The 22,097-nt window shown below is 39.0% G+C and overlaps 2 protein-coding genes across 7 annotated transcripts in view; both read left to right on the plus strand.

The window, feature by feature from the left end:
• Nucleotides 1-15,230, plus strand: part of RASSF1 (Ras association domain family member 1) — a 37,226-nt gene extending 21,996 nt beyond the window's left edge. For 2 of the 3 annotated variants that reach the window (XM_083355343.1, XM_083355344.1), the window contains 4 exons: nt 6,667-6,771; nt 7,040-7,337; nt 8,551-8,666; nt 12,266-15,230. In XM_083355343.1, coding sequence (XP_083211469.1) covers nt 6,667-6,771; nt 7,040-7,337; nt 8,551-8,666; nt 12,266-12,412 — 666 coding nt within the window. In that variant the 3' untranslated portion in view covers nt 12,413-15,230. Of the gene's footprint in view, nt 1-6,666; nt 6,772-7,039; nt 7,545-8,550; nt 8,667-12,265 lie in introns of those variants that run through there. The other variant, XR_014491576.1, reaches the window with a different exon arrangement.
• Nucleotides 15,231-17,646: 2,416 nt separating this feature from the next.
• Nucleotides 17,647-22,097, plus strand: part of TUSC2 (tumor suppressor 2, mitochondrial calcium regulator) — a 39,210-nt gene continuing 34,759 nt past the window's right edge. For all 4 annotated transcript variants that reach the window (XM_083355351.1, XM_083355352.1, XM_083355349.1 and 1 more), the window contains exons 1-2: nt 17,647-17,875; nt 20,958-21,078. In XM_083355351.1, the coding sequence (XP_083211477.1) occupies nt 17,730-17,875; nt 20,958-21,078 (267 nt within the window). In that variant the 5' untranslated portion in view covers nt 17,647-17,729. The remainder of the gene's footprint in view (nt 17,876-20,957; nt 21,079-22,097) is intronic.

Consider the following 22,097-nt stretch of genomic DNA (forward strand, 5'->3'; position numbering starts at 1 on the left):
CCTGAAAAAGAGCATTTATGAGATTAAGCCAGCCTTCTCACTTGCAGTGGCTTTAAATTCAAACACCCTGCCTCTTGAAATCAGTAAGACTCCCAACCCTTTGGTAGTTCGGAAGCAAATGAAACTGGACCTTTGAAAGTTTTTTTTCAGTAATTGACAGTAAGATAGAAACATACATATTTGTTGCTTGATTTTATTTATTGAATTTCATATTTTGCTTTCTTTAACAGTATGCTTCCCATTTTGTTACACAGAAGTGAGAATTGAATATGTCAGGAAAAACAGAGTAAATGAACTGAGGTAGATGCGCACACATGAAAGGATCAAGAATATGTGGTGGTGAATCAATATGGATTTAATACAAATATGAGTGACCAGAAACACTGGGACTGTCAGAACTAAGTAATGCAGTCTCTTGACATTATGCTTTACAACTGCATCACTTAGTGATAGCAATCCTGGTCCCAATTGCCATTATAACATGAGGACTATCTGTATAAAACAAATATATGAAGGAAGAGTGAATAAGTCAGGAGGAGAGAGAAAGCCAATACTATTGTAGTTTGATGGAATTGTTTCTATCCTCAAAGAGGTGAGAAGTTTATAGAACAGGGGTGTCAAACTCAATTTCATTGAGGGCCGCATCAGCATTGCAGTTGCCCTCAGGGGGCCAGGTGGGTATGGCCTGGGTGGGTGTGGCCTACTGGGTGGGCGTGGCCAGCTCTACATAGTTCGCATCAAGGGTGCCTGTGGGGGCCTGGGCAGGAGTGGGACAGATCTGAGGGTCTCTGGCAGAAGGAGGGTCTCTGGGCCAGGGCCAAGGCAGTGGGGGCCATTCCCTCACTGTTTCCAGGATGGCTTCGTGGGCCACCTGAAACCACTTCGCGGGTCGGATCTGGCCCCCAGGCCTTGTGTTTGACATATCTGTTATAGAACAAAAGACAGTGTTTGAAGTGGGGTATTAATGTGATGGAAGCCAAGATTATATGCATAGAAAAGGATGAATGTTCTGAATAATGTTTGTGGAAACTCGTGATAAATATATTTCAGGATAATAGTTGTATTTGCTTTGGCAGCACATATACTAAAATTGGAATAAAAAACTGGCAAGTTCTCTTGAACTAGAAATAGTACGATAATTGGTAGCTCTCAACCAATGGTATGAATATCACTTGCACTGAGACTCAAAAGTAGTTTAGATGTAACACAGTAAATAATACTGGTTTTAAAATAATATCCATAAAAACATAAATGTTTTGTCTTTAAAATAGTAGCATTTTTGTTTCTATCACAAAACATTCAGATTCTTGGATGGTGATTAGTAGAAGTTGATCTAGCTGATCCAATAAAAAATTCAGAATTATATTTGAAAATTTGAATATTAATGCCAGTGTAATCTAGGAGCGTGATTTGCCATTGATTACTGTATTTGAGCAAGCTAGATATAAGGGTTGTATATGCTATACATAATTTACTTAAGTACTGTAAGTAGATACAGTTGACTCATGCCATATTAAAATAATCAATTAGTATTTTCATGAAAAATGAGTTATCCATCTTGGGCCCTAGAGGCAGTTCTGTGTCATGTAAACAGGATATCCATGTCCCTAACATGCTGTTCTTTTGGATGGGTGGGATTCTCTATCCTATCCAGGTCATAATTTACTTCATTGTCCCACCCTTACGGTTTTCCTCTTGCTCTTTTCCACAGGATGCAAGAACTTCCATTTTGCTCATTAGATCAGATTATTATGCCTGAGAAATCCTCTTTGCCCTTATACACCCAGCTTCCTGTAAGTCAGTTGTGGTTTAGGCTTTAGTGGATTTCTCATACTTCATGTAAATCTTTTCAGGAATTGGCAACACTGTATAGCATTGTAAAAGTCTTAAGATAGTTCTATTTGATGAGCTTTTATCTTATACTTTTTTACATCTTATTTTAGAATTTTTCCAGATTCTGATTTGAAGCAATATCACTGTATGTGAAAAAAATAGGTTAACTGTAAGTGTTATTAAATATATATTATTTTGCTGAATGAAGAAATGCAAGATGAAGGTTATATAATTCTTACAAATAATGCTATATGAGTAATGGGTTGAAGTGGAAAATTAAAACAATAAGCTTCACTGTAACACACACAGACACATTGTCTTAGAGAGGGACCACAGAAAACTATGAGTCACTTTAGAAAGGTATTGCTTTCTTATTTTCCTTAAACAAAAGAAATGTATAAATGTTTCAGAATCTTACTGTACCTCTTGTACATTAGTAGTATACAGTAAGAACTCCACATTAAGGACATGAGCCAAAACAAAGTTGATTAAGTATATACTAAACATTTTATATATGACTGGGGACCCTCCAATCTACCATCTACGTGCAGTCTGAAGCACATTTCAGATCCCATACCCTCTCACTTATGAGAGCTGATGCTCTAGTTGTTCTTTGTTGGCTTTTCCTGCCCTTTTCAGTAAAGGAGGATGGCAGAAGCTTGCAAAATCTGACACTTGAGAACACTGCAAGTGGTTGCTCCACTTTAGTACATTCCCCGCTTAAAGATATTAGTCTTACTTTCTAAAAATCAAAGATGAGTTGATTAGGGGAAAAAATGCAGCAGGAGTAGAGACTTAAGTTCCCATAGTTCCATTAAGTCAGATTTACTTTCCTGCCTGGCTGATAATTAGGTTCCACTAAGTAGAATAACTATTTTTCTTCATCCTTCTCACATATATACATGTTTTAGAATTCCTGATTTGAGAGAGGATTTTCTTTTATTAATTAATTTGCTTATCCAAAAAATATCACAGGACAGCATATGAAGACTATCGTCCATGTTCACAAATATTTTCATGATTTTAATTTAATGATTCACATAAAACAAAAACATATCCTTGGGATGGAAACTGTCCAGATATGTTGATAAAATGGTTGTTCTTAGATGTCAGCTAAGAGAATGCCAAAAGAAGGTGGTTTCTCTGTAAAAGTGGTGCTTCTATTTTCACTCTTTCCTGAAATTTGTGGCACTAAAAATTCTTTTTAGACATAACCAATCTTGATAGTTTTTTTAAATATGGTTCTCCGTTCCATTTAATATGGCTGAGTTTTTTTGTGATTTTTGTAATGATCAGGCTGATAAAAAGAACCTTTCTCAAACCTTGTTAGTCTATAGTTTTGGCACCTCCTATCCTTACTTTACAAATATAAGGGAATACTGGAAATCCTAAAGAGATGGACCTCTCAGGAGTTTGGATTACATTAATTTATGCTGCTATCATTAATTGTAAAACACTGGTTTCCATTGGAAAAATGGCATATAATTTTAAATTTGTCATTGTTTTGCTAATAAATCCATGAGATATGTGTCTTGCTAACAAATTCTTCTTCTTCAGCCTTTCTGTCTACAATTCAGTTAGTTTTTATATTATTTGCAAAATTTTACATCCCACCTTTCCTCCAAGGAACTTTGCGTAATGTTGTATCTCAACAGCTGTGCAGTAAACTGAATTGATTTGCCTAAAGCAGGGGTGTCAAACTGCCGGCCCTGTGGGCCGGTTGCATAATGTGGAGGCCGCGCCCACCCCAGCTCCGGCAATGTGAAAAAAGTCATGATGACACAGCCACCTACAAGGATTTCAATTTAGGATTACCACATGCAAATAATTGCATTTGAATCTCTTTATCAAATTGATATAATTGTACAGAAATTGTTAAAGTTTTTCTGTTGTCTCTTTCATATGCATAGTACCATACAATTTAAGCATAAAACTGCTTGTCTTGCCTCTGAAGGATTCTATCTGGGGAAATGGGAGCCAATCACATAAATCATTGACTCAGACACTTACTATTGTGGTGACATAGGAAACGATTTTCAGTAATCCTTAGAGATTTCAGATTGGTTTTTAATGATCTCATCTGGAATTCCCCACAATCTCCCATTCTCCACTAGAGAAAGCCAGCAGGAAAGGAGGCTGATGCAATCAGAAGCAAATAACTGAAAAGCTGGGAAAGAGAAACTGTAGGGTTTTGTTACTCTTGTAGGCAAAAGTTGTTTTATGTGTACAGTTTTCTAGTGTGAAAGGTGTACTTTAGTATGGGACCTGAAGTGTTCTTGTTAACCTGAAGTGTTAAATTTATAGAGTAGAAATTCCTGTATTCTTAATTAAATTCTTAATTTAAAAAGGATTTTAAAAACTGGTCTACTGAATCTAGTTTTTCTGAGTCATGTCCTTTTTATAACAATAGAATTATCTATTGTTCATTAGCAAAACAAGGTAGAATTATCCAGTGGTGACTTGCTAAGAGGTTCTCAAGGTAGTTGCGCTTGCAATTACTGACACAGATTTATTCATCCATCCCTCTATCTCAGGATTGTAGTCAGTAGCAATATATGAGACATCCCATTATCTCACTAAACACAATTCAGTCCCCCAAAATTAAATACATGATCAATCCCCTCCCCCACTAATTTAGAGACCAAGGCTTGTCTATAAAAAGAAAGGTCTTCATCATCTTAAGTTCAGCTGTTCCATAAGTAGGAACTGCTTGTATGTAAAAGAAATCTTACTTTCTAGTATGTGCTCTTGTCATTTTCTGCCAATGCAGGGCTTAAGTGCTTTGTCTACAGGATAGGCTACTCAGAGTGGATCAGATGTTTCCTTCTGCAGATTGTTCCTCTGCACAGGAATATATCTCATTTCTGCCTACAAGTGTGCCTCACTTAAAATTGGGATTTGGAAATTTCTATCATTAAATGACATAGTCATGATGCACAGTGTCACATGACTGCTTAGCCACAGAAAATCTGATACTCCTGGTTACTGTCGTTAAGTGAATCACCATACGTCATTAAGCAAAGACTTCACATGGTCACCATTTGCAACCTCCTGCCAACTCTGTCATTGACTTTGCTTGCTGAAAGCCAGAAAACTCACAAATGATGATCATGGGACACTGCAGCATTCAACTCAGGTGCCCAGTAATTATGTGAGCACTGGGTCATTGCGACTGATGTGAGTACGAGGACCATTGTAGCTACCACTCGTACAGCATTCATAGTTTGAGCAGTTGCTGAATGACTAGTTAAATAAGGGCTATCTGTACTTGGGTATAGAGGAAAACTCCCCGTCCCCCTTCTCTCAGAATAGAACTCTTATAATTATTCCACAAACTGAGTGATTAGCTTTTATGAATATTGTACGCCTCTATATCTGGAACTTTGTTCTCCTTTGATGACTTCCTGCCCCATTGTTAACAATATTATGAAAAAAATCTTAGAGATTAATTATCTTGCTTTAAAAACAAAACACTACAGCATGATTTGTAACAATGATTTATAAATGTTCAGAGACATTGTTTTCTCAATATCTTGCTAGGTACAGCAATAACACAGTGCAAGACTTACTTATAGCCAATGTTCCTTTAGCATGCCTTTCACCATCCTTTTTATGGTACAGTATTAGAGAAATAAGAAAAGATGGTAAAATAGTAATTAAAACATAAATTTTATATTAGTATAGTCCTAACAAATTTTGCAGAAATAAGCCTCTTTTGTTCGTGGTTATCTTTTACTAAATGCCAGTTTTGTAGCTGCTGGGAATTTCAGCTGGTAGCAAGGTGCTGTAATTTTCAGGAGTAATTTTAACTATACTTTCTGGCTTTCTTGTGGTAATAGAACTCTGGCTGACAGCCTACTGCATATTAATTATGAGACTAACTCTCATGTAATTGGGTTTGGTGTAACATCAAACAAAGGTGTGGTGTGTTATTATTTCAGTTTCTCTTGTTACACCCAATAATGATATCAAAGAATTTTGCTCTCTGCTTTTTGCAGCTGATGCTGGGAAATGTGAGATTGCTTCAAGAACTACAGCTTGGTACAGTGAACTCACTCATGCCCTGACTGAATAAAGGAATTGGTGGAGTAAAACAAACTTCACCTGAAGTTTGGGGACCTAGGGTTGGGGATTGATTTTCAATATCATCTTTCATTATACTACCCCTCACTATTTATACTATTGTAGTTAACAGCTATATTGTCCAAAGAGCAGTGCATACTACTAAACTGTTGTTTACATTTCTTTTCAAGAGAAGCATAGATTTTGCCAGAAGCGTTTTAACAGGGCAGAGCCTTGGTTCATATTCTATTTTCATTGTAAATGGCTTCATTAGCACATACCTAAAGTACATTTTGAATCCAGAAAGTTTCAAAGAACAGTTTCAGCATTAGCAACAGCTTCTTAGATATTCAGACATATGTTTATCATTTAAATTCCCCTTTAGATTTCATCTGTAATAGTTGTCCTGGTTAAATGAGATAGGGGAAATTGTCTGTAGGAAACTTGAAATAAGGATGTATAAGACTGAGCATTAAAAGCAGCTTTATGATTTTTTAAAATGAAGGTACTGATAAACTATTTCTGCTTTCCTTTGGCAGATCTATCCCATTCTGCCAAAGGTAATAACAAGACTTTTGACTTAGTAATTGGAAGCAGTGGCTTGCTTCCAAATACACAAATTCAATGTGAGGGAAAGTTTACCTGTTTCTTTTGTGTAAAGAAATAGGCTTCCTTGTACATAGGTGACAGCAAAAACAACTGTAAAATTGCATTTTATTTTTTCTGAGACTTACAGAATAGACTAATTTAAATATATTGATTCTTCTGCAGGATGAACAGATTGACCAGGAGAAAACCATTTTGTCCCAAGCTGAGATTGAACAAAAGATAAAAGAATATAACAGCCAGATAAACAGTAACCTCTTTATGAGTTTGGTAAGTTTAAGAACAACTGTAATTCAAGGCCCCAAATATATTTCTACATCTCAGCAACAGAGGCCTCTGTCTTCCCTTAATTACTAACTCAGTCATTTAAAATATTAACATTGAAATAATTTCATATATATAATTCCTAGCTGTTTTCAGCGTACAAAATAAAAATGTCATTCAAATCCTTCCTTTCCAAATGTTGCACCTACGACACTCTTAGAGGTAATTTTTTGCTGGCTTCTTTGCCCAACTCATTGTTCTTTTCCTCCTGCAGAATAAAGATGGGTCCTATACTGGGTTCATTAAGGTACAACTGAAACTGATCCGGCCTGTGTCAGTACCTGCCAATAAGAAAGCACCCTCAATCCAGGACGCTAGGAAGAGTTCCGTGCGCAGCCAGGCTGTAAAGCGCCGAACTTCATTCTACTTACCAAAGGATACAATCAAGCATCTGCATATAATTTCTCGTACACGGGCCAGTGAAGTCATTGAAGCCCTGCTCAAGAAATTCATGGTTGTTGACAATCCCCGCAAATTTGCCCTCTTTGAGAGAACAGAAAAGGACGACCAAGGTATTCAATCTTTCCTTTTGAATTTCTTGAAAAAACCAACATGTAACTTACTGTAAATTTTATATATCTTAAGGACCATATTGACCAGGGAATTTGTCTGGTAATGCACACGCAGTGGGAGGATGCCTAAGAAATCAAGAGCCGATGGAACCAAAACAAATCCATCTGTTACAGACCCCAACTTCAGGAATGCTTCCCCATACAAAGGTAGAAATAGCAGCCTCCTTACAGGACTTCCCAAAGGCTGTTGAGCTTATTCTCCTTGAGTAAGCCGAGAGAGTTGGGATGTTTTGAGGACAGGATGATCCTTTCCTCTCCTCATAGTTTTGCTCTAATTCTGTTGTAATCGTGAATCACTTGAACTGGGGCAGCAAAGGAATACTTTTATGAAGGGCAATATTTTGTTTTGTTTACGCTGTGGGAGTGATAGTATGATAAATATTGTGTGATGGTCAAAGTACTATACAGATAGTCCTCAGCTTACGACCACAGTTGAGCCAAACATTTTTGTTGCTAAGCAAGATAACTGTTAAGTGAGTTTTGCTCCATTTTACAACATTGCCACAGTTGTTAAGTGAATTACTGCAGTTGTTAGTGACATGGTTGTTAAATGAATCAGACTTTCCCCATTGACTTTGCTTGTCGGAAAGTCACAAAAGATGATCACATGACCCCAGGACACTGTAACCATCATAAATACGAGTCAGTTGCCAAGCATTCTGAATTTTAATCAGACGACCACAGGGATGCTGCAAGGGTCGTAAGTGTGAAAAATGGTCACTTTTTTCAGTGCTGTTACAACTTTGAATAGTCACTAAACGAACTGTTGTAAGTTGAGAACTACCTTTATGAACTAGTAAGTACATATTGAACAAGTTGAAAAATATGAGGTTGAAAGAAAACAGCCCTTAAACCACCCAGGGCAAGGTTATCTTCAAGATAAAATGAACAAAGAATTTTTAATGAAACTTAGTTTTTCTTTAAAACTTCTTCTTCATTGTTAATTATATGTCAGGGCTGAAAGTCAGCTGGGAGGAAGTCAAATCTTTCCTTTTTTCCTGCTGCAGAATTCCCTTGTGAGAAAGTTTGCAACTGATGCATTAAGTCTCTTCCCAGAAGAGAATAGATTGATTTGTTTATTTTAGTTAAATCTGTGCTACCTGGAAGATTCAATCATTCATGTACTTCATTTTTTTATTCTTTTGTGTGTCAGTATATATCCGTAAGCTTTCTGATGAGGAGCAACCCCTGCGTCTCCGACTACTTGCTGGTCCTAACGAAAAAACACTCAGTTTTGTTCTGAAGGAAAATGAGACTGGTGAAGTCAATGTGAGTATAGATATTGATGTGTCTAAAGCTTGCTCTTGAACCTATGTCACTTAGTAATGAATTGCCTTGCAGTAGGACAACCTCCATAGCTATTTGCCATTTAGCAGCTTTTGTCTTGACCTCAACAGATAGAGAATGGCACTGGCCTTGATGTCCTAGTTCCAGTTCCATGGTTTTTAACAATAGTGTATACATCTGCAATGTACAAAGTGTTGCAGTGCAATGTTTTCTGCAAGAAGCTGCCCTTTTTTGAAAATATAGCATACAAAAAATAATAGTACAGAACAAACAAACTGGATTATTGAACAGTTGTAATAACCTTTAGGTGACTATTGCTAGTAATCATTTATATATGAACATTACAGTACTATTACTGGTTATTTTATTAAAATGAGAGGAATTTTGTGCCACAGACCTGATATATATTGTTTATAGGTATTACAATGAAAATTTTCAAGAAAACCTCTACATTTGCTTGAATTTATCATTTACATAATACTGCTCGTTTTGGAAATCTTAAAATCAAAGATTCAAAGTTGGAATTCAGTTACATTTTGGTAACAATAAGGAAAATTCACATTTTGAATTTGAAGTGCCATGTTCTGAACTTGAAAAAGATGCTCTGCTCATCCCAAAACGTAATAGCTTGAAATGGGTTGGGACGCTTCCACTAAGGTCAGAACAGCTATTTTGAGCTCGGTTAGACATTTCAGATTTGAAAATGTTTGCATATTCCTAATTTTAGGAACCAGAAAAATGTCTGTTTCAGAATGTTCCACAAAAAAGCCACATTACTGTTGTAGTTTATAATAAGGATCTAAACTGGCTGGATAGCAATTTATCATACTAAAAGCTCTTTTGTTGCTGTTTCTAAATGTTAATATTCATTTATTAGACCTTTTTAAGAAGGTTAAATTCTGAATGCCCAACAAATTAATTTTAGAGCCTATAAAGATCTGCATTGTGTTTGATAATAATAATAAAGTTGGAAGGGACCTTGGAGGTCATCTAGTCCAACCCCCTGCTCAGGCAGGAAACCCTATACCATTTCAGACAAATGGCTGTCCAGTCTCTTCTTAAAAACTTCCAGTGTTGGAGCACTCACAGCTTCTGGAGGCAGGTTGTTCCACTGGTTAATTGTTCTAACTGTCAGGAAGTTTCTCCTTAGTTCTAGGTTGCTTCTCTCCTTGACTAGTTTCCATCCATTGTTTCTTGTCCTGCTTTCAGGTGCTTTGGAGAATAGCTTGACTCCCTCTTCTTTGTGGCAGTCCCTGAGATATCAGAACACTGCTATGATTTCACTCCTTGTCCTTCTCTTCATTAAACTAGACATACCTAATTCCAGCAACTGTTCCTTACATGTTTTAGCCTCCAGTCCCCTAATTAAATAATAATGCAATGGAAGGAGGAGGTTGCATTGTTATATTGGAATGGCAAAGAACATTCCAAAATGAAGCAAAAGACCCAATTCCAGCAACCGTTCCTTATATGTTTTAGCCTCCAGTCCCCTAATCATCTTTGTTGCTCTTCTCTGTACTATTTCTAGAGCCTCAACATCTTTTTTATATCGTGGTGACCAAAACTGGGTGCAGAATTCCAAGTGTGACCTTACCAAGGCATTGTAAAGTGGTATTAGTACTTCATGTGATCTTAATTCTATCCCTCTGTTAATGCAGCCTAGCACTGTCCCTCTCACAGCTACTATTATTGAGCAAGGTACCACCTAAACTATACCTGTACATTTGTTTTTTCTTGCCTAAATGTAGAACCTTACTTTTTTCACCATTGAATTTCATTTTGTTAGATAGCGCCAAGTGTTCAAGTCTGTCCAGATCCTCCTGTATCTTAACCCTATCTTCTGGATTGTTGGCTATTCCTGCAAGCTTGGTGTCGTCTGCAAATTTGATGAGTTCCCCATCTATCCCCTCGTCCAAATCGTTGATGAAGATGTTAAAGAGCACTGGGCCCAGAACAGAGCCCCACTACACACTTCCCTCCATGTAGATGCAGTTTCATTGAGAACCACACGCCAAGTACGGCTGGTCAGCCAGCTATGAATCCATCTGGTGGTGATGCTGTCTAACCCACATTTTTCTATGTTATCCAGTAGTAGGTTGTGAACTACTTTATCAAATGCCTTACTGAAGTCCAAGTAAATTATATCCTCAGCATTCCTCTGGTCCACTAATTTTGTCACTTGGTCAAAGAATGCAATAAGATTTGTCTGGCGTGATCTGTTTTTGACAAACCCATGTTGGCTTTTAGTAATGACTTTATTTGCCTCTAGGTGATCACTGATTTGTTGTTTGATTATCTTTTCCAGAATCTTCCCAGGTATTTACGTCAGACTGATAGGTCAGGCTCTAAGTTTATTGAAATTAGCTCTCTTAAAGTCCAAGACTGTAGTTTGACTATGTTCTATTGCTTGTGCTTCCATAATGAATTCCAATACTGCATGATCACTTCCCCCCAAGTTTCCTGTGGCTTCAACACCTTCTATCATTTTGTCTCTGTTAGTGAGATTTAGATCCAGTATGGCTAATCCCCTAGTTCCCTTTTCTACTTTTGGGGAGACAAAGTTGTCTGCTAGGTTTGTCAGGAATCTGTTTGATCTTTCACTTGGTGCAGAGTTTGTCTCCCAGTTGATGTCAGGGTAATTAGTCCCCCATTACTATTGTGATGTTCTTCCTATATACCTTAGTTAGCTAACTAGCAAAAAGTTCATCTATTTCCTCTGTTTGGTTGGGTGGCCTATAGTATACACTGATGACACATTGATATGGACTTAGGGACCTCAGCCAGGGTCAATAGTAGAATCATATGATTCCAGAATCTTCCCAGGTATTTACGTCAGGCTGATAGGTCAGGCTCTAAGTTTATTGAAATTAGCTCTCTTAAAGTCCAAGACTGTAGTTTGACTGTAGTTTGACTATGTAGTTTGACTATTATCTGATGGGTATTATTATGTTTCCTTTGAGTCAGGCTGATTTCCTGGTGAATTCAGGGGATAGACATATAATTTTTTTGGTAATAGCATGGAAGTGACTTGCTATTGCTTTCTAGGAAGTCTATTCCAAGCTACTTTCCCCTTTTTATGACCCTCATCTTCCCCAAAGTAATCCCATCCACATGCTAAGATCCAATCTTATTTAGTTTCCAAATCCAGACAAAGTTGTTCAGGTGCTGCCACCTTCTGAGATATTCGTAAGTATTTAAATTTACTAAATATTTCTTTCTGTACTAGGAAAGAACACCAAACTGGACATTATTTGAAGTCATAACTCAAAGCTGTTTTGTAAGCTGTAGAACAGGAAATTACCAATTTGCCCTCTGCTTTGATTCATATCATTCCTTGTACTATTTTTATGTGTTTCTTTTAAACATGAGACTAACAAAGAGTATCTTTTGTGTTATGCATAAGAATGATGGTCCCCTGTTTTTCTTGTACCAGAATTTTTGTTTGGATTAGTCCTTTATTTTAGATTCTAAAAAAAAATAATGTAAAAGGTGATGAAATAGATCTCTATTAGTGGTCATAAGCTCACCACTATAATATAAACACATTGTGATAATTACTTCCATTTTCTTGCTTTTTGCAGTGGGATGCCTTTAGCATGCCTGAATTGCAGAATTTTCTCCGTATCCTGCAGCGTGAAGAAGAGGAGCATACTCGGCAGATTCTGCAGAAATATGCCCATTGTCGCCAAAAAATGCAAGAGGCTTTAGCTGCTCGCACCCCAGGTTGATAAAATGCTATATCCCACACCCAGCACTCCAGTGAAGAGCAGATGCCAAAAGCATGAAGCCAAGTGGACTGCAAATGAAGTGATCCTTCGACTGTCTGTGGGATGAATGTATCTCTGGAGGTGGTGGGGAAGGGACAGCAGGGATGTATGGATCTCTTTGTGAGCCTTTGATCAGTGCATGTGTGTGCTCCCATGGAGTGAGTGGTTAGTAAATGTTGCATGCATGACACATTGGGATCAGATGAGAAAATAAAAAGGTGTTTGCAGGATGTGTCTGAAGATGGGGGTTTTAGGGCAATACTACAGCACTGTTACTGAAAAAAGTGCCGAAAGCTAGTCCACTTTTACAGCAAAAGACTTGCTGAGTTATGTTTCTCTGGGATTGGAATTGAGAAGGATTTATGGTTAACTTAAAAACAACTAGAGTAGCTTTGAATCTAGAAGTATTCCAGGAAGAGAGGCATCCATGGCACTTTTCTTTAAAATATATTTTTTATTTTTATATAAAAATAAACTGTAAGATTCCTTTTTAAAGGACTAGTCTAATTCACTCAACCATGTCTCAGCTCATGTTTAGTAGGAACTTCATGGTCAGTCTGATTAAAGTGAAATCTACTGCCTCTTAGCTGAAGTCATTGCTAAGATTAATCAGGTAGAGAATTAGAGACTAAAGTTTGTCTTCTCTCAGAATTATAGAAAAGCAGTTGACAGAAACATTGACAAGTGGGCTATAAAAACAAAATGTAAAGATTCTGCCAATATATCTCCTTTATTTTGCTCTCTTTATGGAAAGATTGAATCTAGCTACTTAACAAGTCTCAGGACTCAGGCTTCTCTTCTGCTATAATCATGGCTTTGAGTACTTATTTTTATACGGGCACATGCATGACTCAGATCTTGATGTATGGCTGTGGAACAATATAGTTTTGGGTAGAACCTAGCAGGAAATTTCCTGGGTTGCTGTTCAAAACATCTGTGGTATGGGAAGCATTTACTGCTACAATAAGTCTCTTTGGGCTTTAATAGTCAAGTATATTTGTCAGAGCATTGAAAAATATTTAAAAAATAAAACCTAGGCTTCTGCCACTTCTGGGGAATCCTGTTTAAAATTTTTTAACTATCTTGAACATTGAATGGATTAATTAGGATTGTTCATTGTTTTGAAAATCAAATGGATAAAACATTTTTGGGAATTGATTAGGTTATGAATGATACTGCTTATATACTGATCAATAAATGATTCAGGGATGAGAAATATTTGGTGTAATATTAGTTTCTTGCTTGAAGAGTATGCCCAGAAATGGCATCTGCGTGTAGTGTCACATCTATTAGTTCCTACCAACCATATTCATACTATGTGTTTTAATCCTGATCCTCTGCCATCCTTGAAACCAAAATTGACTGATATGCCTAAAATTGGCTGGATTTGAAATAGTATGTTCAGCCAAAGGTTTTATTAGGTACACAAACATGAATAATTTTATCAATGACTTCTTATGTAGTATAAACTAAGGCTTGTTTTTTGGAAAAAGTCATTTAAAAAGCTTGGTTTAGATTCTGGCTGAAGTATTATTGCTGGAATATTTGTGGATTATTGAGAGATAATAAAATGAATACTACATCTTATCTCTTTCCAACTAAGATAAAATTTGGCAGCCACACTACTGTGCTATGTTGCCCTACATTGCTGCATTGATGTACCATGTTTCTCTTTCGTGGTGAATCTAAATCTTGGTCTTTTATCCATACTCTGTAACTTTCAAATGTTTTTAAATGTTTTTAAATACATCAATTCTTTATATAACAAGTACACATACAAATACAAGTACAGAACGTACAGTAGGCCATTCTTTCCAATAGAAACCTTTTGACATATTTACCATGGAAAAGGATGTGAGATGCTTATGTTGTGGGATTAATCAGCTCAGCTAGAATCCCCATGGCATCATGGATATAGAAATAGCAGTTGTGATCGGAGACTAACATCTTCCATGTGAAAGAATTCTCAAATCCTCAATCTGTAAGGTGATCAATATTCATCACTTGGCACACTACCATTAGGAAAGAGCAGAGCCACTTAAGACTTATTTATATACCTATCATCTTATGTAAAACAATCCTGCCTATATCAAATAAACATGGCCTAAAATAATTTATTGCATAAAATTCAAGTTTTTAATTCAGTTGTAGTATACAAAATTATTTCATGTACCCTTCTTGAAGGTTTGGGCAAATGGTGTGGCTACTAAATAAACTGGAATTTAAGCCAATTATAAATAATATGCAGTGCTTCCTGTGCAGCTATTGGTGAGATCACAAACAGCATATTACCAAGTAAATTATTAACGTATTACTAAAATTACCTCAGGCTGCACAGCTTAGATAATTTAACAATTCATACACTGGGGGAATCCTGTGTATAGCTGAAATCTAATGCACAGATTCAATTATGGATCAAACTCGCACCTCAACCCATTTCACTAGGTATAAGGACAACAAAATCAAGAGAATACGATGGTCAAAGCAAACACTCTTTTCCAACAACCCAAGAGACAGCTTTACACATGGACATCACCAGACGGTCAACACAGAAATCAGATTGACTATATGCTCTGCAGCCAAAGATGGAGAAGCTCTATACAGTCAGTAAAAACAAGACCAGGAACTGACTGTGGCTCAGACCATGAGCTTCTTGTTGCAAAGTTTAAGCTTAAAGAAAGTAGGGAAAAGCTCTAGGCCAGTCAGATATGAATTAAATCATTCAAGAAAATTGGAGAGATGAACGTTTCATGCAAAAATGGGCATCATAAAGGACCAAAATAGCAGGGACCTAACAGAGGCAGAAGAGATTAAGAAGAGGTGGCAAAATTACACAGATGAACTATACAAGAATGAGCTTAACATCCCTGATAATCACAATGAGGTGGTCACTGACCTCGAGCCAGACATCCTGGAATGTGAAGTGAAGTGGGCCTTAGAAAAGCTGAGCAACAACAAAGCTAGTGGAGGTGACAGTATTCCAGCTGAGCTATTCAAAATATTAAAAGACGATGCAGTAAAAGTGCTACACTCAATTTGCCAGCAAATTTGGAAAACTCAACAGTGGCCACAGGATTGGAAAAGATCAGTTTACATTCCAATTCCAAACAAAGGCAGTGCCAAAGAATGTTCAAACTATTGCACCGTTGCACTCATTTCTCATGCTAGTAAAGTTATGCTTAAAAATCTACAAGCTAGACTCCAGCAGTATGTGGATCGAGAACTACCAGAAGTACAGGCAGGATTTCGAAGAGGCAGAGGAACTAGAGATCAAATTGCTAACATACGCTGGATCATGGAGAAAGCTAGAGAGTTCCAGAAAAACATCTACTTCTGCTTCATTGACTATGCTAAAGCCTTTGATTGTGTGGATCATAACAAACACTGGCAAGTCCTTAAAGAGATGGGCATACCAGACCATCTTATTTGTCTCTTGAGAAATCTATATGCGGGCCAAGAAGCAACAGTGAGAACTGGACACGGAACCACTGATTGGCTCAAAATTGGGAAAGGAGTCCGGCAAGGCTGTATACTGTCGCCTTGCCTATTTAACTTATATGCAGAGCACATCATGAGAAAGGCAGGGCTAGATGAATCAAAAGTTGGAATTAAGATTGCCGGAAGAAACATCAACAACCTAAGATACGCAGATGATACCACTCTAATGGCAGAAAGTGAAGAAGAACTAAAGAGCCTCTTGTTGCGGGTGAAGAAGGAGAGTGCAAAACCTGGGTTGAAACTTAACATTAAGAAAACCAAGATCATGGCATCTGGCCCTCTCAATTCCTGGCAAATAGATGGGGAAGAAATGGAGGTAGTGACAGATTTTATTTTCCTGGGCTCCAAGATCACTGCAGATGGGGACTGTAGCCAAGAAATTAAACGACGCTTGCTCTTTGGGAGGAAAGCCATGGCAAATCTAGACAGCACACTAAAAAGCAGAGACATCACCCTGTCAACAAAAGTGCGTATAGTCAAGGCTATGGTCTTCCCAATTGCAATGTATGGCAGTGAAAGTTGGACCATAAGAAAGGCTGAGCGCCAAAGAATTGAAGCCTTTGAACTATGGTGCTGGAGAAGACTCCTGCGAGTCCCTTGGACTGCAAGGCGATCAAACCAGTCAGTCCTAGAGGAGATCAACCCTGACTGCTCTTTAGAAGGCCAGATCCTGAAGCTAAAACTCAAATGCTTTGGCCACCTAATGAGAAGGAAGGACTCACTGGAGAAGAGCCTAATGCTGGGAAAGATTGAGGGCAATAGAAGAAAGGGACGACAGAGAATGAGGTGGCTGGATGGAGTCACTGAAGCAGTAGGCGTGAGCCTAAATGGACTCCAGAAGATGGTAGAGGACAGGAAGGCCTGGAGGAACATTGTCCATAGGGTCGCGATGGGTCGGACACGACTTCGCAACTAACAACAACAAATCCCCTCCGGAGCTTCTAGAAGAGAGGAAGTGTTTACATGGAACTTATTTGGGCACTTATATTATGAACTGCTGATAAACCGTATCTCCTCCTATAGCTTGACTCAAATGGCTGCCATGCCTCATTCCTTCATCCAAAATGCACAAAATTAAATAACATTCAAGTTAACACAAATTAAAAGCACCATGACACAACAGGTGACTTTCCAAAACTTTGAACTATAAAATTGCTTGTGTTTTAATAGCATGGGGCAGCATTAGAAAATACAACGAATGCCAAGGCTGTCCATAGCGATTGTATCCGCCGGTATCCGCTAAGAAACAAACACAGCATTCTGATCACCCATATCAAATCGTCCGAGCGGACCTTTCGCTTGAGGACGAGCAGATAACGGGACACGGTCATCTTCAAATGGCGCAGCAGGGTTCCTCCGATCCGGCTCACTTCCTACACCTATTTTCCTCCCAGTCGTAGCCAGTTCGCGGCTAACGTTATCAGTTCCAGAGGCAACCGGAGATTGCAGCTGCAGTACGCGATAGTCCTCCGTAACAAGGCGCCTCCCCCTTAAGCAAGGGTAGGCAACCTCGGCTCTTTTATGACTCATGGACTTCAACTCCCAGAATTCCTGAGTCAGCATAGCTGACTCAGGAATTCTGGGAGTTGAAGTCCATGAGTCATAAAAGAGCCGAGGTTGCCTACCCTTGCCCTTAAGAATGGACTTTCGGAATGGGCGGTGCCGGAAGTTACACTGTGGGAGGGTCGAGTTTCCGGCGCGGGGAAGGCTCCGTTGCCGGCCTCCGAGGAGCGTCGGTTGGCTCGTCCCTCTTTCCGCGGCCATGCTGCTCCTCTGAGCCATGGGCGCCAGCGGCTCCAAGGCTCGAGGCCTCTGGCTCTTCGGCTCGGGCGGGCCGGGCAGCTCCGAGAGGTCAGCCGGCGATCAGACGCTGGCTCGAGCTCGGGGACTCTGCTCGGCTACCCCCTTCGTCTTCACCCGCCGCGGGTAAGAGTCAACGCGGGGAGGGGATGGGGTGGGTTATGCGGTCGGCAAGCTTGGCTTACCCTGCCCGTCCAAGCGTTGGACCTCAAGTAAGCAAGGCGGAGGGCGCTTCCCTCCAGATGCCCTTCCCACTTCGGTCCCTCGCGGGCGGGCGGGAGGAGAAAAGAGATGGAAGCTGCCCGATCTTCCCATACTTCTCCCTCCGGCGGCTTTCGCTTTGGACAGGGCCGCTTTTTGAGATGCTACTTTGGGAAACCTTGCAGGGCCCGAGCCGGCAGTTCGCGGACGACTGCGCGAAAGACGGTGACGATGTGCCGCCAAGTCGTTTTCGACTCCTAGCCACTACATCGATTTTTCTCCCTGGCGGTCTCTCCCTAACTTGGTCTTCCAATGGTGCACGCGTTGCCACTGTAACTGGATCCATCCACCTTGCGGCAGGTTTTCCCACTTCTTCTCCGCCTTCCCTCTTTCCCAGCATTAGAGCCTTGTCCAGATTTTTGCTTACTCAAAAGTGAAAGAATAGCATAGAGGTGTTGTTGGCAGAAGAGACGGTCGATTTCTCTTATTGTTAGAAATGCCTCAAGAGAAAGAAATAATTTGGCTGCGATAGAAGGCAGAATTGTTCTGGAGCAAGGAAACAAACGGACTAAAGAATTAACCTTGCTTCCTTGATACTTATTTTCTACAAAATATATAATGCACTTCCATATGAATAGTAAAAAAAAGTCCCCATGAAGGTTCAGTGGAGGAGAAAGAGGTAGGGGCGCTTTAATTTTGAATATTGTTACAGGATAATTATAGCTCCTTGAGAATTTTGATGATTATTACTGTATCAGCTGTACTGAGAGTGAGAAGTCTCAATTTACAGTTATCTTGTTCCAAATTGCTTGTGATAATGGCTTTTCACTCTTGACATTGATTCAGCATCTGAAGTGTTTTGCAGCCCATTCTACAAAATCTTTGAAGAACACATTCATAATTCAGTAGTTTTTGTAGTCCAGATTTAGCTAAGTTGCCAGGAGCAACATCAGTTATAACTGTTAGCAAAAATTATCAGGATAGCAACATTTCTTAAGAAGATTCAGAAAAATTGGGATCAAATGCCCAAAAGGGTTATAAAGATGATCAGAAGAGAATCCATCAAATCTTATGAATAAAGAATACTGAAAAATATTTAGCATTGAAAATAAAAAGCTGAAAGTAGGGAAACATGGTAGAATTCTTATCTGAACGTATACTAAAAAAAAGACTAGCACTTCATCATCCCAAAGAGCAGAATAAGGGATTTAAATTACAGCATAGAAAAGCAAGTTCCTGAGCTGAATTTTGCAAATAAGCTGCTGGTGCTAGATTGGCTTAACAGGGAGACTTAACACAGAGATTCAGTAATTCCTTCCCTTTTCCTGGATAGCCATCTGTCAGGGATGCTTTAGGATTTGTACATTGAGTCAACTATTGGATTTGTTAGTTCTTCCAATTCTATAATCTTACAATGCATGTTATGTGTTGTAAAAAATGGCGCATCTATCAGAGTTCCCTGTTTTAATAAGTTAAATTTATCAAAATATACAACTTTTTGAGTAATGACTGAAATGTGTTGTGGCTGAGAGTTCCCAAGTGAAATGTTATTACTGTCTGACTGCAGCATTTTACTTCTCATTAGTTATATTTATTTATTTTATTTTAATTCCATTTATATATCCCGCCCTTCTCCGAAGACTCAGGGCGGCTTACAAGCTTAGCAGTAGCCTTCATTCTATGTATATGCCTGCTTATTAGGGCTTTCACACACACCCCCAAGCGGCATTATTACAAAGTCAGCTTAATTGCCCCCAACAATCTGGGTCATGCTTGACTCTTCCCATTTCTTCCTCCAATTCTCATTCATTCTGCTTCCATTAATTATTAAGGCAAAGTACAAGTCTGCTTTTGTACAGAGTTGCAACTATGGAAAAAAACAGAAATGTAAATTAGTTATTTGAACATTGTTTTACTGCAGAACCCAAGATGGTTAGTGAAGCGTGTCTGCAATTAGGTTTGGCAATACATTAGACTGTTTAAATGTACAGTTTAAACTTAGGAAAAGTCAGGAGGAGGGTGAACGCTTCAGCGGAGTTTAGGAGAATTCAGTGTTCTTCTGTTTGTAAGGGCTTCAGGTGTGGGTGTGTCAAGTGAGAGTCTCCCTGTGAGTCATCAGCGAGGGGCTTATGATGGAGAAGTTACATCAGATCAGGGTCATTGGGAGGTGAAGTGGTGGTGGTGGGGTTGCGAGGGTTGGTTGAGGGTCGATGCTCTCTGGTTGGCTGTGTGGTTGATTTGGATTTTGAAGGGTTCCTATGCTGGTTGTAGTTCAGGGAAGAAGCTGACCTCACCCCAGAGAGCAAAATATTTCAAAGAGCAGGAACCACATCAGAGAAAGCTGTTCTGGACTCCACCAGCTGGAACTCCCTGACGGGGTCCACAGGATGCCTCTGCCGGCATGGGTGGGTGAAGATCAATCCCATTGGGATAAGACAGTTCGTCAAGTAACCTGGACCCATGCCGTGAAGGGCTTTAAAGGTAATAACCAACACCTTGAATTGCACCCAGAAGGAAACTGGCAGTCATTGCAACTTTCAGAGCGGCAGTATAAGCTGGGTCACTCTAGGGACCCCCAAAACTGTCACAGTTGTAGCTTCCTAAAGCTCTTCAAGGGTAGAGCACGTTACAGTAGTCTAGACATTAGATAATAAGGCTTGAATGGTGTCGAGCACAGGGACTCCTGATCCAGGAAAGACTGCAACTTGTACACAACGAGACTGTCACCTGCTCTCCGGGCAGGAGCCATGAGTCGAGGAGAATCCCCAAGGTTTGAACCGGGTTTGTCTGGGGTAGTGCCATCCCATCCAGATGTGAAAAGATGTCAGAATCCCAGATCTTCAAGCTCAATGCACTCAAAACCATTTGGTCTTGCCATGGTTCAGCTGAAGACTGTTGGCAGCAGCAGGTGCCATCTGTCTACCTCTTAATGGCAATTAACATGATCTATACACTACTTCATCATTTTGTCCTTGGTTTTTTTCCAAATTTTCACATTTCCTTTCAGCTCTATGTATTATGATGAAGATGGTGACCTTGCGCATGAATTTTATGAGGAGACAATAATCACCAAGAATGGGAGGAAGCGTGCCAAGCTCAAAAGAATTCAGAAGAACCTGATACCTCAGGTAATGTTTATTGCTGTATTTTGGATTCAGACTAAGACTCAAGAACCCTAAGCAAGATCCAGTCTTTTCAATCTGGTCATCTTCACATGTGATAGAAGCTCCCAGATTCTGATCCAATATGCACCAGATTAGGGAGAGTTTGGTTAATTTCTAGATTTTTGCAAAACTTGTAAACTGTTTTTTTGTATTGTTGATACCGTTGGATGTATTGTAAGAAAATAGAGCCTTTAAGATTGTTTTTTGCCATCGGAGGAAAAATGTTTGATTCTACAGCAGAGATTTTGAAATTGCTGCAGTTGGAATACTTCTTTGTAGTCATTTTCTGAGTTTGTAGATTTAGATTGAAGAATTCTTTTATCTTCTTTGTGTTATTTTTAGCCTCATCATTATGAGCTAAGGCAATTGTCTCTTGTATTGATTTTAACATAGAAAGAATTTCTTTCTGAAATTCATCAACATTTTCTTGTTGGTATGTTAAGCTGGGGATTTTGGGGACAGTTGTTAGCTTCAAATGGTAAAAAAACCATCCCTAAGTATGGAACATCCATTTTGTTTTTGTATGTAGTCTTTACTGTCCAATCTATTTAGGGATTTAAAAAGTTTCAGTCAACTTGTCATTTGAACTCCTAATTATCCAGCTGGCCCATCAGTCCATCCTTAAGTCTCCCCTCAGCAAATATAAGTAAAGTGTCAATCCTGCTAACATTGGATGTTCTTGCTTTGACAACAGATGGAAATGCAGCCATTTTTCATCTATTGCTTTTAGAGTTAGTTGATGCTGGCAGGGGGAATGTGGATGAGAGTCCAGCTAGTCATAACAATAATAACTCAGCCATGGGAACCCAAGGTCATTGGGCCCTGAGCTGATAGAATTTTGGTGGTCTGCAGAGCTGGAGAAAAAGCCCGTGCTTCAAGCTAATTGGGGAATGTGATTTATGACTGTTTATTGGAGGAGGAAATTGTGCTTTGTTACATTGTACCCAGGGGAGGGTAACTTAGTTTTTAGTTTCAACTATGTA

The sequence above is a fragment of the Vipera ursinii genome (assembly GCF_947247035.1).
Source record: "Vipera ursinii genome assembly, chromosome: 2".
Classification (NCBI taxonomy): domain Eukaryota; kingdom Metazoa; phylum Chordata; class Lepidosauria; order Squamata; family Viperidae; genus Vipera; species Vipera ursinii.